Source organism: Cyrtonyx montezumae, unplaced genomic scaffold (assembly GCF_038088225.1).
Source record: "Cyrtonyx montezumae isolate F1298 unplaced genomic scaffold, pur_monq_1.0 scaffold_3, whole genome shotgun sequence".
Classification (NCBI taxonomy): domain Eukaryota; kingdom Metazoa; phylum Chordata; class Aves; order Galliformes; family Odontophoridae; genus Cyrtonyx; species Cyrtonyx montezumae.
The window spans coordinates 43,236,535-43,251,437 of NW_027072034.1; the positions used below are offsets into that span (position 1 = coordinate 43,236,535).

At 41.4% G+C, this 14,903-nt stretch overlaps 2 protein-coding genes across 5 annotated transcripts; both read left to right on the plus strand.

The window, feature by feature from the left end:
• Nucleotides 1-624: 624 nt before the first annotated feature.
• On the plus strand, nt 625-1,874 carry TCEANC (transcription elongation factor A N-terminal and central domain containing). The gene has a single exon (XM_065743910.1). It carries the CDS (start codon nt 686-688, stop codon nt 1,763-1,765), a length of 1,080 nt encoding a protein of 359 aa, XP_065599982.1. The 5' UTR covers nt 625-685; the 3' UTR covers nt 1,766-1,874.
• A 4,959-nt stretch (nt 1,875-6,833) lies between these two features.
• Nucleotides 6,834-14,311, plus strand: RAB9A (RAB9A, member RAS oncogene family). Of its 4 annotated transcripts, XM_065741411.1 has the most exons (4): nt 6,834-6,913; nt 8,089-8,177; nt 10,232-10,263; nt 12,160-14,311. In XM_065741411.1, the coding sequence occupies exon 4, from the start codon at nt 12,191-12,193 to the stop codon at nt 12,794-12,796; it is 606 nt and encodes a 201-aa protein (XP_065597483.1). In that variant the 5' UTR covers nt 6,834-6,913; nt 8,089-8,177; nt 10,232-10,263; nt 12,160-12,190; the 3' UTR covers nt 12,797-14,311. The 4 variants fall into 4 exon arrangements, with proteins under 4 accessions (XP_065597483.1, XP_065597484.1, XP_065597487.1 ...); XM_065741412.1 differs by lacking the exon at nt 6,834-6,913 and having other exon boundaries at nt 8,027-8,177; nt 10,232-10,280; nt 12,174-14,311; XM_065741415.1 differs by lacking the exons at nt 6,834-6,913; nt 8,089-8,177 and having other exon boundaries at nt 10,060-10,280; nt 12,174-14,311.
• The last annotated feature ends 592 nt before the right edge of the window (nt 14,312-14,903 follow it).

Genomic DNA, 14,903 nt, shown 5'->3' on the forward strand with positions numbered 1-14,903 from the left:
TTGGACTCCATGATCTCTAGAGGTCCCTTTCAACCCCTACAGTTCTGTGATTCTGTGATTCATCTGGTGCTTTTCAGTGAAAAATACTGAATTTCAGAACTCACTGCTCCTTGATAGTCCAGTGGTATGAGAGTCTGCTGATGCATTAAATGCTGCAGAATCCACCTGTAATTTCAGCTGGCTGAATGGCTTTGTAGTTACCTGTCTCCTCTTAGTAGTTGAGACGCTCCCCATATTTTTCTGTTTTGCTGCACATGCGTAGAAAAACAAAATTGATTGGATATTTTTATTGTGCTGGCAGTCTTTCTTGGTGCAATTTTCGGTAAAACACTGTGGTTTTTTTCCTTAAAAAATAGTGTCCCTTCCTATTTTTGAATTGTTAATTCTGCTTCAGCAGAAGTTCCCAGGCCCTTCCATCTGCCAGCTTTTTCCTTGCGTGGGTTAGACTAGTTTGCCCACCTACACTTTCTCAGGACCTGGCTTCCTTGGTTCCACATTTATTCCACTAACTCCACTATAAACCATTTCAAGAAAAAGTTGGCAAAACCAGTGATATATACAAGTAAAACAGTGTAAAATAACATACCAGGTAAAAACAACCTTCTTATAATATAAAGAAAATGATGTAATAAATGTCATTATTGCTGAACATGATCTTTTTATTCTTTTACTTTCAAGTTTCAAAATGGCTGACCCGAAAAATATTATCTACAGAATCCGTTGTATTGAAAAGCTACTCTCTGAGAACAACTTCCAAGAAATTGAGGATCATCTTAAACAGCTTGAAGATGTCAGTATGACTGTAGAATATCTTCAGGGGACAGAAGTTGCCAAGGTTGTGTACAGAATACTCAAGAGCTGTCCTTCAGCAGAGCTGAAAAAGAAAGCAAAGCAGCTATTATCGAGATGGAAAGCACTTTACAAGAGTAACTATCTTCAATCAGTGCAAGCCAAGAAGTCAGTTTCTATGTGTGTGAGAGAGGAAATGGAACATACTGAGATTCCTGGAGAACAGTTGCTGTCTGAAGGACCTTGTCAGCAGGAAGTATTAAATGCTATCCCTTCTAAAATTTTGATCCCACCACAAACTGTTAAAAAAGTGGTAAGTAACAACCCAGAAGGCAGCATAGATCAACTTTCCCCTTTTGAGGAAGGATGTATTGATAATGAAAGTTCTAAGCTTCTTGTTAACGAAGCAAGCTCACAGCAGGATCACATGAGAGCTCTGAGGTGTAAATGCACAGATCTTCTTTATAAAGCTTTGACTGAGTCTCCCAAAGACGAAGAAGAAAATGATAAATGGCTAGAGTTGTCTAAAGAAATCGAAGAACATATTTTTGCTCTTTATTCTAAAGATGACAAAAAGTATAAAAATTGCATCAGAAGTAAAATCTCTAACCTGAAGAACCCTAAAAGTTGCAACTTAAAGCATAACCTTTTTTCAGGGACTCTGAGTCCAAAGGCTTTTGCTGAGATGACAGTGATGGAAATGGCCAGTGATGAACTGAAACAGCTCAGGGCCCTGTACACAGAGTCCTCTATTCAGGAACATCAGCTTCCCCAATTTATTAATGGCATGCAGACAAACAAAATAAAGTGTAGGCGCTGTGAAAAATTTGATTGCACTGTCACTATGATTGCCAGAGGAACTCTCTTTCTTCCAAGCTGGGTGCGAAACACAAATCCAGATGAACAGATGTTGACCTTTGTTATTTGTAATGAATGTGGAGAACAATGGTATCACAGCAGATGGATTTGTCTGTAATGCTCTTCCACTTTAAGAAGTCATTGAAAAACATATATGAGAGGTGTCTCTTGAAACTCTATAATGTAAAACTGGATATTGATGCTACATAGACACAAATAAAAATTGCAAAAGCATTTTTAAAAATTGCTAAGTTGTTTTTGAAAATCTTCTGCAAATGTGTTTTGGGTTTTTTTTTTGTTTTGTTTTTAAGTGGTATGGCTGTGTGTTTGGTCCTGTTTAATGAACTAAATTTTCTTTTATGACAAGATCACCTGTCTAGTTGATGAAAGGAAGCTATTTAGTGGTATCTTTTTCCATTTCATTGAAGCATTCAATACTGATTCTCACAGAATGCTTCAGGACAAAATGCCCAGCATACAGCTAGTCAAAACTGTAATGTGATGTGTGAGCAATTGGCTGACGGTTCAGGCCCAAAGGGTTATATTAAATGGGGTTATTTATATCAGGATAGCAGCTACTCACTAGCAGAGTTCCCCAGGGCTCCATTTTAGGGCCAGTTCTCTTTAATGTTCTCATATATGGCTTAGATGTAGGACTAGGAGGTGTTTTGAGCAAGTTTGCTGATGATACTGAATTGGGAAGAGCTATTGACTCCATCAAGGGTGGAGAGGCCTTGCAGAGAGATCTTGACAAATGAGACACCAACAAGAGCAAGTGTTGGATTCTGCAGCTGGGAAGGTGCAGCCCTAAATAGATGTACAGTCTGCAGAGCTAGAGGCTGGAAAGCAGCCCTACAGAAAGGGATCTAGGGGGTTCAGGTTGATGGCAAGTTGAATGTGAGCCAGCAGTGTGCCCTGGCAGCCCAAAGGTCCAAACCATACTTTGGAGTGCACCAGGCCCAGCATTGCTGGGTGAGGGGAGGGGTTGTCCCACTTTGCATTGTGCTGTGCAGCCTCACCTCCTGCACTGGATGCGGGTTTGGGTGCCGCAATGTGTGAAGGACATGTAACTATTAGAGAGCATCCAAAGGAGGGCTGACTCTACTGGTGTAGAGTCTGAAGGGTAAGATGTATGAGGAGCAGCTGAGCCCCCTGTGTTCTCTGAGTGCAAAGGAGCTGAGGGGAGGCCTGCTGGCGGCTGCAGCTCTCCCAGGGAGCGGAGGGGCAGCGCTGAGCTCTGCTCTGTGTGACAGCGACAGGGCCCGAGGGAACGGCATGGAGCTGTGTCAGGGGAGGGGCGGCTGGGGGTTAGGGACAGTGCTGCACCACAGGGCGGTGGGCATGGCACAGGATGCACAAGAAAGTTAACATTTGTAAAGCACCCCTAGTATTGCAAACTCACCATTTTTTAAGTAGTTTTCTGTAGTAATCCAGTGCTAGTGGGCATTCTTCCATTACCTTCTCTCTCAGTTGCAATCGAACCTAATAAAAAAAAATTAACTGTATTTATTTCAGAGATAGAAAAGATTAAAAGATTAGAATATACTTGTAAATTTTGTGAAACTCAGTAATCATTAATAGAATTTCTGTTCCTGTTGGAAGAGCTGAAGTCCTTTGCTTTACCAAGGAGTTACTTGGTCTGTTTAGCTCCTGGTTGGAACACAGATAGTTGCTAGGTGTTTGATACTACCTTAAAGCCAGGCACAAAATAATTCTGCTTCTTGCCTAGATTGCAATCTGGGTCAAGGTGGAGGTCTCGAAGTACTGGTGGAAAGAAAAAGAAAAGATTGGAAGGCAAGGAGAATGAGGAGAGCTCGTTTTAATTATGTTATACAAATATATAGGAAAGGAAGCCTTGCTTATTCCACTATTGGTGGAAAAAAACTTGTCTAAGTTCAGTTTCACACCTAGTTCATATTGATAAATGTGTGAAAATCTAGCATTTAACAGTTAGAGAAACTGAATATAAAATCTTGAATAATTGTATTGCTTTCTTGACCATCTCGTACCATCAGTTATTTTCACCTAACAGTTTGTTGCCACTTCATTTTTTCCATCCGTGATTGAATCCACTCCTCATGACTGAAAAGGCTTAGTACAAAACAGGTGTCCTGTGGTGTCATGTGCTGCTGCATATCAGTATTCTGCAGACATGCAAGCGCCAAATGTGAGAAGCAGTCATTCAGGCAAGTCATGCAGACTTTGCTCTTATTTGAAAAGGTGTGGTCTCAGTTTCACTATGCAAAGTACTGTTCCAGGCTGCAGGCTTAAAATGTTTGCCTGGATAAGATTGTATGTTTTGGCTCAAACTGGCTACAAAGAGTCAACCTGTGACCACACAGCTTGTGCACCACCATGAGGGTAGAGATTACTGGAGAACAGGGAGTGTCAGAAGCCCAGAATAAGAATAAAAAGGAAGCTTTGAAAAGTGAGATTAATTTATGTTGTTGAGATCATCTAGGTTTGTTCCTGATGGGAAAAAAAATCTCTCAGCTTCTCAAAGCAGAGAATAGGGCTTTTCGTATGATTGTTAGGCATAACCATGATGCTCCTCCACAAAGGGGCATGGCATTTAGGGGACATCCAAACAGACGAATGTATGCTGAATAAGGCTGACATGTGTGCTTGTTTGTTGTTGTTGTTTTTAATCATTATTTTTTGTTTGTTTTCCTAGAAGTACTGTTTAAGTTCAGCTACTTCTTTTATTTTGTGAATAGTAGCAGTAAGGTATTAAAAATACAATTTGCCCTCAGAGTTGAAGTAACATGTACCTTCAAGACTTTAGTCTCTCAAGTCTAGAGCTAAATTAACAACAAAATTCACACATTTTTCAATGCAAAAGCAAAGATTTTATTCTGAGTATTCCCCTAATCGGAGTTGATGAATGGGAGTTAACAACTACCTTAATAACAGCACTCCTAATTCCTGGAGATCCCCTACAGTTAACTCTGTCCTGCTGAGGGCCTTTGGTTTTCCCTCAACCATTTTCCTGTAGCACATTGCTCTACCAGTTTGTTGTATAGAACTCTTCCTTTCTTTCCAAGACAAAAGGGAAACAGTCCACTTTCGTTGTTTGTTTCATTGTCTTCCATGGTACATACAAAAGAAAAAGGTTTCTTTTTTTTTTTTTTTTTCCTGCTAGCAAAAATAGGTTAGCTAGTCATTGGTAACTGTTGATAAGGAACAAATAAATTACAGTTAAATTAGTCCTTCAGAGAGCATGCAGAGTGTAATGGCCCAGGTCATCGAGTGCCTGGAAGATAAGGAGTGCTTTGACACTTGCTGAGGGGCTGGCTTGCCACAGTGTGGTATTAGCAGCGCAATAAAGGCAGCTGACTTCATATCCCCTTATTTTATACTGCTGTGATTCAGACAGGAGGTGACAGAGTCATGTTTTATTGAGGCAAGGTCATCACTTGCCAGGATGGGACAAAGTCTCCTTGCCAGTTATGGATGGTAAAAAGCATTATTCACAAGCTGTACTGCATGAGGGCTTTGCTGATGCAAAACATTCCCTTGCATGAAAACCCCCACTGTTCTCTGCTTGCTGTTGCGCTGTTGATAGGACATGGCATAGAACCAACTCTCATTCTGCTCGTGGGGATGGCAGTGTAGGTTGCGTGGATGCAGACCTCAGGAAGAGGGCCCACAGCATCCTGCCCAAGCAGGCCCAGCCAGTGGTGTCAGCCAGTCCACAAGGACAGGGTGTGCTAAAGCTGAACTGAGGCCGTGGGTCTGGGGTAGGGACCAGGCCTGTGGTGATTCTGTGGGCTGATGAATCCATCTGGGTCTGAAATCAGACTTTGGTGTTAACTGGACACCTCACATCTCAGATGGACATTTCCTTCAACCTGTTGCTGAGGCGTGGCAGGCCTATCTTCTTTGAATGGCCTCATCAACAGCAGTGCTCCTGGGGTTTCTAAGAGTGCTGCAGCAAGCACTTTTTCTAACAGATGTGAGTAACAGTAGCAGGGGGAACTGAGGGAAAAGGGGCTTCTCTTCCTTCCCCTCAAAAATGCATATGTGTGTTTTAAGTTTAAGGGTAGCTCCACTGATACCACTGCAAAACTGCAGGCACGAGAGCACCATGCTCTTTTTTTACATTCTTTTGTGTTCCTGTGTAAAAGGAATAAAGGTACACCTCACCACAGAAGTACAAGAATTTTGTGCCTAACTCAAATTTTAAAACTTCTTCAGACATATCCAAATGCCTGAGAACCAGCGTTCTCCTGGGAAAAATAAAGACAGTAGCAGCATACCCAGAAGGTAAAAATTATTCCCTCCTCTTACAAAAGCTGGCTTTTTTTTTTTCCTCTTAAGATCACAAAATAACGATCAGAACTCACGTCTTAGAATTGTCATCATTTACAGATGCCATTTGCTGCCCACCTGGCGCTTCCTTGTGGTTAATTTCAGCCCAGGATGAAGGCAGATCGCAGGAAACGAGTCCTTAAATGTTTTCTAAGCCCAGCTCTGTTCAGTAAGAATGGCTCTAGTGTCATCAGATTTGCCTTTAGCATGGGTGCTGCTGTCAGTGGGAGGCATTTTCCTCCGATAACACGGAGATCTTGTTTTCCGTTCCTTAGTACATCTGATCCAAAACCCAGATGACTGCAAGCGGCAGATCCAGTCTGATTGCCTCTCCCTTGTGATCGAAAGCATGTGACGGCTGCTGGAGCAAAGTGGTGTTTCAAAGGCTCATCCCTTAAGCCTATAATCACCTATTCCTCCTGATGATGTGGGGAACCTCTTTACATACACTCAAATACATTTCCGCTCGTTTTGCAGTTTGCCCTGCCCTCGTAACACGTCGTAAGAGCGCAGAAAATGCTCTGTCACCGGTTTCACAGTATCACAGAACTGTAGGGGTTGGAAGGGACTTAAAGAGATCGTCGAGTCCAGCCCCCCTGCCAAAGCAGCTCCCTAGGTTGCGCATTAGGCGTCCGGGCGGGTCTTGAACGTCTCCAGAGAAGGAGACTCCACCGCCTCTGTGGTTTATTGAGATGTTTTTTCCTCCCGCAGTCATGTTCAGCATCCACGCGGGCTGCACCCCGAGCCTCCCCAGGATCAGGTGCTCCACTGCACACAGCCCCGCGGCCCCGCCCACGTGAGCGGGGACCCCACCCCCGAAGGGCGGGGTCGCACCCTCCCGCTGGGGGCAGAGCCGAACGGGGCCCACGTGACCACCCTTCCCCCCAGCCTGCTCCGCCATGTTGTTTCTCCCTTCCCTCAGCGCCCGGCGGCGGCGGCTCCCATCCGCGGGCAGGTAGCGGCCGTGCGGCGGGCCTCTGTATTTCTGGGGGAGGCACGATGGGGCTGCTGTGCGGGGGTGGGGGTATGCTTGTGTGGTGTGGTCCGCTCTCCTGCTCCTGCCGGTGGTAGGCGGGGGGTTGTCGTGAGCGGGGTCCCGTGACTGCGGGCCCCTCGGCTGGGATGCGGCCCAGCGCGGCTGTTTGTCCCGCACCGTGCCCGCCGCTGCTTCTGGGGGGGGGGGGGGGGATTTTCTCGTGTGTCTGTTTTGTTTTGTTTTGTTTTGTTAGCAGCTGATCAAGTAGTTAGTTCTAATGGCAGGCTGGGGGACGAGCTGCTCGGCGGACAGATGTAAGACCTTTCTCTGGCACTTTTTATTTCTAGAAAAACCTAGCTGAAGGATAGTGCCACTACCCTAGTGTTAGAGCTCAGTGGTCTCCAAGGTCCTCGAAGGTCCCATCCAGCCGAAGCCGTTCTGTGATTCTTTCAATTCCATTGGACTAAAAGTTTCTTTATTTCTTTAAGTATATTGCTCTCCTTGCTGCACCACAGCACTGGCAGTCTGGGTCGATATGGTGCAGCCCACTTACTCCCTTACGGCTTTGCTCATATACCGGGGAGAGCATGAACTCACAGTGTAGCCTGGGTAAACAGAGGCAGCTATTGCTGTCTCTGGAGGAAAAGGGAAACTCGTACTGGAGAGAGGAGCACAGATGTGCAGCGTTAGTTAGCTGCTTCGTAACTTACTGGCAGAGACAGAGCAGTAACAGAATTGGTTCGCAAGGAGAAAGTCAGCTAATGTGATCTCGTGAATTCCTGGAAGAGCTGGACCAAGTTACTCCTAAGGTTGCTTTCTAGTTGCTGAAAGTCAGTGATAATATTATGAGATATTATTTAAACTAGGAGATGCTTATTTGTGAGCTTCTGAGAAATTATTTATTTTTCTCTCCGCCCCCCTCCCCCACATTTGTTTGGAGTTGTCAAGTGTGCTCATTCTGAACGGAAGTGAGCAATGAAGTAGAAGGTGAAGGCTGGGTCTACACAAGGCATTTCTCCTGACAGGTTTATCTGATCTACTTTGCTTTTCAATGTATGTTACAGTAACTAAAGTAATTCTGGCTGTAGGGTTATGCAGGCTAAATGATTCCTGTTCTTGGCTGCTGCCTCTTCCATTGTCTTGTGTCATTCCAGGTAACTGCTGGAACTCAAGTGCTGAACTCCACAGGAGTTACAAGTAACTGTACAAAGAAACCAAAGAAACAAAGAATACAACTTCCTGGGTATGCAAATGAGTAGCGCCAGCTTAATGTCAATCAATTTTGCATTATGTTTGTATTACCAATTATTAGGAATGAACTTCAGTGTTATCCTGATGTTAGATGAACTGTATCCAGGCTGGTGACGACTAGAGACAGTTTTTCAGACAACTTGTCATCAAGTTGATCTATCTGACAGAAAACATAAGCTGCCATCGCGTTGCAATAGTGCAGTTGTAGATGAAGAAAGGAAGACCAGCAGGGTGATTGGGATCTCAGTGGGTCAGGCCTTGTGACTGGAGGGCAGCCTGCTTTCCAGAGAACTGGGCTGTTGTCAAGTGCCCCATTGTAAAGGGTATTTCTGAGCCACAGCTTTTACATGAGGTTTTTTTGGAGGAGAAGGTCAGTTTGAAGGCTGTCTTGTGGTCAAATCTGCAGTGCATTGAGGAGTGCACAGCTTGGAGGATCTCGGCAGGCTTGTGGCCTCTTACCCACTGGGAAACTGTTCTTACACTGCTTTATTGTCTGGAGTGTAAATAAAGCAGTACCCTGTAAGCACATGGACAAGGATTCTCTACCTAAGTTGGGGAAAAGGGAGTAAATTTGCATCTGTTGCTTTCTTTGCAGCTGTCAACTTGCACATCTGCAGTAGGTGATCAAACTGCTGTAGTACTTGAGTGCTAAGACAAAGAGCAAGTGTTAACCTAGTTTTCAACACTTTATTCTGGATCCTGCTTGTGACCTTGCACCTCTGCAAGTTCTTGTGATCTTTTCATTTTATTTTCCAGATGTTTTGCAGAGAAGCAATTTATCATTGTTTAATGAGCCATTGTAACTAAATCAGGAGACAGGTTTTCTTTCTATATGACCATGATAAACATCATCAAACATGTTAAGGAAAAATGATGGAGTAAGTGCATATTTTTATTGCAAGGCAGGTATTTTTGTCTGACAACATACTTGAAGTGATCTCTTTAAACTGGTAATCCTTGCTGGTTTAATAGATGAAGGTGGTTTAGTAAAGCTGATTCTGAATGGGCTTCAGGAGTAAAGTGGGTCTGTTGTATATGTGTGAAGTTGAGGTTAGGAGATTGTGAAACATTGTCAGTGTGACTGTTACATCAGTTATGGAGGTGCTAATTTTGCCTGTCAGTAACTGAAACCATGTTTTGCCTTCAGTGTTTATCAAAGATGACTTCTCTGAGAAGGCTTGGCTGAAAGTGTATGAGGCTCTAAATAAGCACGATCAGGTGGAAGAAACTTGAGCACTGTTGGCCAAAATTTGACTACAGCACTTACGTTCTTTCAGCTTTTGGCATGATTTGGTATATACAAATCCTCCTCAATCCATTAACCTTGCATAGTTTGTTTATTATAAAAATAAGTTTGAATGTTGCTGTTACAATTCTCTAGACCCAAACCAATGACTTTTCTTTAAGTGTTCTCTCCACACCAAAGTGCTGAAAGAGGTAATTACTCTCAAAAAGTTAGGAAGCTGTTACCATGGAATTAAGTAAGTCAAGATAAAACAACGTTGCCCTGTCTAATACACATAAGCAAATGGGTTTTGTTTTATGAGATAGCCTGTACCTTTCTATCTTGCCAGCAAGTGTTCAGACTGCTAATGAGCATCTGTCAAACGTGTAATTCAGTTTAAAAGGGGGATTCTAGGAGGGGAATAACTAAACCACTTCTAAAAGAAGTGACATTTAGTAGGAACTGTGCCCTGCTTTACCAATAATGAAGTCAGTAGTCTAAAAGGTCCGACTTATGACCTTATAAGTTGGAGGAGGGAATTCAGAAATGGTTACCAAAAAGCACCACAGTGGGGCTGCTGTTTGTTTGTTTTTGACTTGTTGCTTGGAACCAAGTACTGAAATAAGATAGGGAAAAAACTGATTGTAGACTGCTTTGTGTACTAGGCTGAGGTTGCTTTTACATAAAATAATTGTGCAGCACAGTAAGTTGAAGTTAGTGGAACAAATACCTATTTGTAATCCTGTGGTGTCTTGCAGTCCCTGATATTGGTGAAAATAATCAGATGCACGTTGGAAACTAAGTTTTTGTTTTATTTTCAGATGCTGAATGATGATTTAAGCTGAACAGTAAGGTAAGAAATCTTCAGGAGTATTGTATCAGATACTGACTTTTTCTTCCAAAAACATTGTCAAGAATCTATTGCTTGTGTAAGTTCAAAGTACATAATAGGAGAAATAACACTAATTCTCCATACCTCTGGAGGGTTGTATGGTCTTCGCTGGAGTGTTAGGGCCACAACAGTTCAAAGCTGTTAAGAAATCTTACTTTGTTCAAGATGTTCAAGTGGGAAAAGTGCAGCAGCATACTGTACTGAAATCTGCCATCCAGTTTATGCAGATACCTTAAAATTGTGTAACCAGTTAGTGGGGCTACATAATAGGCCCTGACAGTGTATAAAGTCTCTGCTACTTTGAAACAAGATTGCTTCTTAATGCCTTTAAGTATGTTTCTTTGGAGGTTCCAATGCAGCTTGTAATCCCAAATGACTGAGAAGATATCTTTTTTCGTTGTTGTTCATACTAAGAAGTTTGCAAAAATGTTAACTGTTAGCGCGGTGGTTTCTGTTTCTGGAAACTTAAATATTCTGAGAAGTGAAGTTGAAGGCAACATCATGTGGAGGTGTTTGCTTGTTGGTCCTGGGGAAACTGTTTCTGTAGCCCCAGTGCAGAAGTAGTGGTGTATTAACAGTGAAGTATTCACTGAAGTGGAAAAACAGGGAAACATTCAGTACCCGCTGTTCTCTTGAATGTGTTATTTATTAGGAAGTTGTTACTGTATTATGTGTAGTTCAAATAAGTGTTAAGCAATGGGAGGAATTAGGGAGATTAGGGAAGGAAAGGAAATTGAACCATCCATTTCTTATTCTTAAGCACTTTTAATATTGTTGTGATCCAAACCTGTACAAATGCGGAGGATTTATGAATAGTTTTTCATCATGCAGTGTGAGTGAATAAAATCACTTCCTCTGAACAGATTTTTTAATGGAAGCAGCTGCTCCTCCTTGTATTTGGACGTTCCTTGTGCTGGGGCTTCAGCTGCTCTCAAACTGTGAAGTATTTCTTATGCTGTACTGTAGGTTGTTACACATTCAAAGATGGAGAGCTAAACACAAAAGAATTCCTGACATTTCTTGTTTCTAATGCAGGCCTTGATTCTAAGGCAGCACACAGTCATATGACTTTATGCCAGCTTGTATCGGGTATTAATTCCATAATTGTGTTTTGTGGGTGATGTATATGCCAGCAATGCTAATTACAACTAGCAAGACCACATTCCTTCCTTCAGAGGAGGAGACAGACCAGGCTACTTGTGACCTCCTTGCATTTTAAATAGGCACTATTTTCCTAAAAGCCTGTTTTGGCTGAGTTACTTTTAAGTTCTTAGAGTTATCAGGTTGGCACAGAAATGGCAGTTCTCATACCAAAATGTATGTTTGGGCTCTTTGAATTTAAACCTTACCTGCAAGCAATTAAAATAAATTTTAATAGCATTAGGTGGCTGTAGTGTAATGGAGGGTAAACTGTGGGCTGGCACAAAATGCAGATGATCTAACTACTTCAAATAAATAAGAAAACCCATGGACACTTAAATCTCACAGTAAAAGATAAAAGCTTAATTGGTGCCATTAATTCAAAATACTGAATGTTAGTATAGGAATGCTGTGACAAAAGCTAGTCACAGGACTTCACAAATGCTGTAAATTGGTTTTAATCAGTTCTGTAGACCACAGCGTTCACTGTGAATCAATTTCAAATTCATTACTGATTTCAAAAGTCATGCTGCAATCTGTGGAAGAGATTTTGGTTAAACACATTGCATTCTTGAGTGGATGTACCTATGCTCTGTCTATATTGCATAGTCGTCCCATCTTTGTGCATAAGCTTGGTGTTGGTGGGCTTCTAACACTTTGTAGATAATACTTTCTCCTCACTGCTTCCCTTTTTAACTGCTATTTTAACCTTTGTAGGTCTAGGAAACCAGGATTTATTCCCTTAACAATGGCAGCAAAATCATCACTCCTTAAAGTAATACTGCTAGGAGATGGTGGAGTTGGGAAGAGTTCCCTTATGAACAGATACGTCACCAACAAGTTTGATGCACAGCTGTTTCATACAATAGGTGTGGAGTTCTTAAACAAAGATTTGGAAGTGGATGGACACTCTGTCACCCTGCAGATATGGGACACAGCAGGTCAGGAACGTTTTAGGAGCCTGCGGACACCTTTCTACAGAGGTTCTGACTGTTGCCTGCTTACCTTCAGCGTGGATGACTCTCAAAGCTTCCAAAACTTAAGCAACTGGAAGAAAGAATTCATTTATTATGCAGATGTCAAGGAGCCTGAAAGTTTTCCATTTGTGATATTGGGTAACAAAGTTGATATAAATGAGAGGCAAGTGTCTACAGAAGAAGCCCAAGACTGGTGCAGGAATAATGGTAATCATCCCTATTTTGAAACCAGTGCAAAAGATGCCATTAATGTTGCAGCAGCCTTTGAAGAAGCTGTTAGAAGAGTTCTAGCCTCTGAAGATAGATCGGATCACTTTATTCAAACAGATACAGTAAACCTTCATCGGAAACCGAAACCCAGTTCATCTTGTTGTTGACTTAAATTTCTTTTTTGCCAAATTCCTTTTGACTAGCTTACTCTGTAAGAGCATGAGACAGATATAGGTAAAATAACAAATGGGTTCCGTTTTAATAATGAAGTTGTAATCCTCTGCTGCTTTCCTGGGGGAACAAAACCAATTTCCATTCACAAGTGACCCATTATTGAATTAGTGACCCTTTTATCTAGGAAGGTGTCAACTAAACACGTTAATATAAGAATGTAATTTGCCAGCTCTAAATGATAAATACTTTGAATATAATTAAAACTTGAACTTTTGGAAGCACTACTTTGGGGAAACTGTTCTGGAATTCAGATACAAAGAAACTTTTATATGTGTATATATATTTTTATGAAATTAGCATTCCATTTTTGTTTCACTAGAAGCCAGTTTCTTAACAATGCTAGATATTAAACTTTAGTCTCACTACCTTCCTTTCAATGTGAGTGGTACTTCATCTCTAATGCATTTACTATAAGTTAACATAAATTAGCTTTAAGTTTTCTCTAATTGCTATAATTTGTGCAGGTTTTTAAGTAGTACATGAATTTCCTATATATTTAATGCCCATCTTCCTTTGGTTTACTATTCTAATGCCGTACTAATTTTTCCAGCAGTTCAATGCAAAATGCGTGAGTTTTTTTTAATACATGTCTTCCCCTTAAGTCCCATTCTGGCATGTTTCTGATCAATTGGTTAAAAAAAAAGAGTATCTGGATAAACTAAGTATTTTTCATAACTAAAAATGGTTATATGTACTTTATTCTGTCAGCTTTAGTAACACTTGGAAATTTGCCATAATGTGGAGCTCTTCAAGAAAGCTTTTAGCATACAGCCTTAAAGTTCTGACCTTGTTGTTCCTGTTCACCTGAGCTATGAATGTGTTTGTGATCTCTGTACTGTGAAACTAAGGATTTGCAATACATAGGGAACTCAGGAAGCTCTTGACTTACAGCAGGTAGTGACAGCTTTCTACTTTAGTACAAGTAGATCCTATAGCTAATGTTCGAGCCAAATTTGATGCTGATTTAATATGCCATTGTCGGGTAGAGACTTAAAGGTTGATATTACTGTATTCATTAACTGACAGCAAACAGAAAAAAGTTCCATGTTTAATGGATAATCTTTCTGCTGTGTTGCAAATGAAGCCACAGGGCATGTATTTGAAGCTCTCCATTGCTGTCATGGTAGAACACTTGTATGAGAAGTTCTTGAAAGTTGGCTCTGAGAATACTCAACATCCTTCTAATAGCAAACCTGATAATGCACTGTAGCTTCAATGTGTAACCTGACTAAAAGCATGCCTGTTAGTGTACACATTGAGAAGGAAGTCCAAGGCCTACTGCATGGGCCATGTTTTTCAATAAATTATGCAGACTCTGTTTTCTGTACTGCAACCTTTTTGTTGTAATAGAGAAGCTTTTCTTGCTAACAGCAGTAAAAGCAAGAGTCTCCTCTTAATGTGCTTGCTTTGTACCGGATGTTATGTAGAAGTAAAGCTTGCAAAACAAAGTTCTTGTCGCTCTTACACGCTTTTCTCAGTATTTCCTATGCTCATTTGATCCTGTTCATGACCATGTTTACTCCATAGATGCGCTGCTCCTGTTGCAAAGGGATATTCTACAATTTCTACATTCAAAGTCTACTTCATTCTTAGTGTCCTGTACATACAGTGACAGGGCCGTGTTTTAAGTTTCAGTCACTGAACTGGTAAATACAGGCTGACCTACTGCTTCTGTGATACATCTATAGTGAGTGAACAAAAGATGTGAGGAAAGAAAGAAGGTAAGCTAGATTCTTATTAACTTTAAGCAGGGAGAGCAAAAAGCTTTAAGAATGAAGGTTGCTTACATTAGGGACTGATAAGACGTTAAGAACTTAAAGCTTCCCTGAACCTTAGTTTTTGCAGAAGCGAGATTGAAACAAAATAGCAGATGAAGTTAACACTTGAGCACTATAAATAAATAATCTATAAACGGAAATAAGGATGAGAACTCAGTGTTGTAGTTCTTCATGTACTTAATAGCCAATTTCTGTTTTCTTCTACCATTTGCATATAATGCCATGATTACCCAGCGTCCCTCTGACAAACACGTTTAATAAA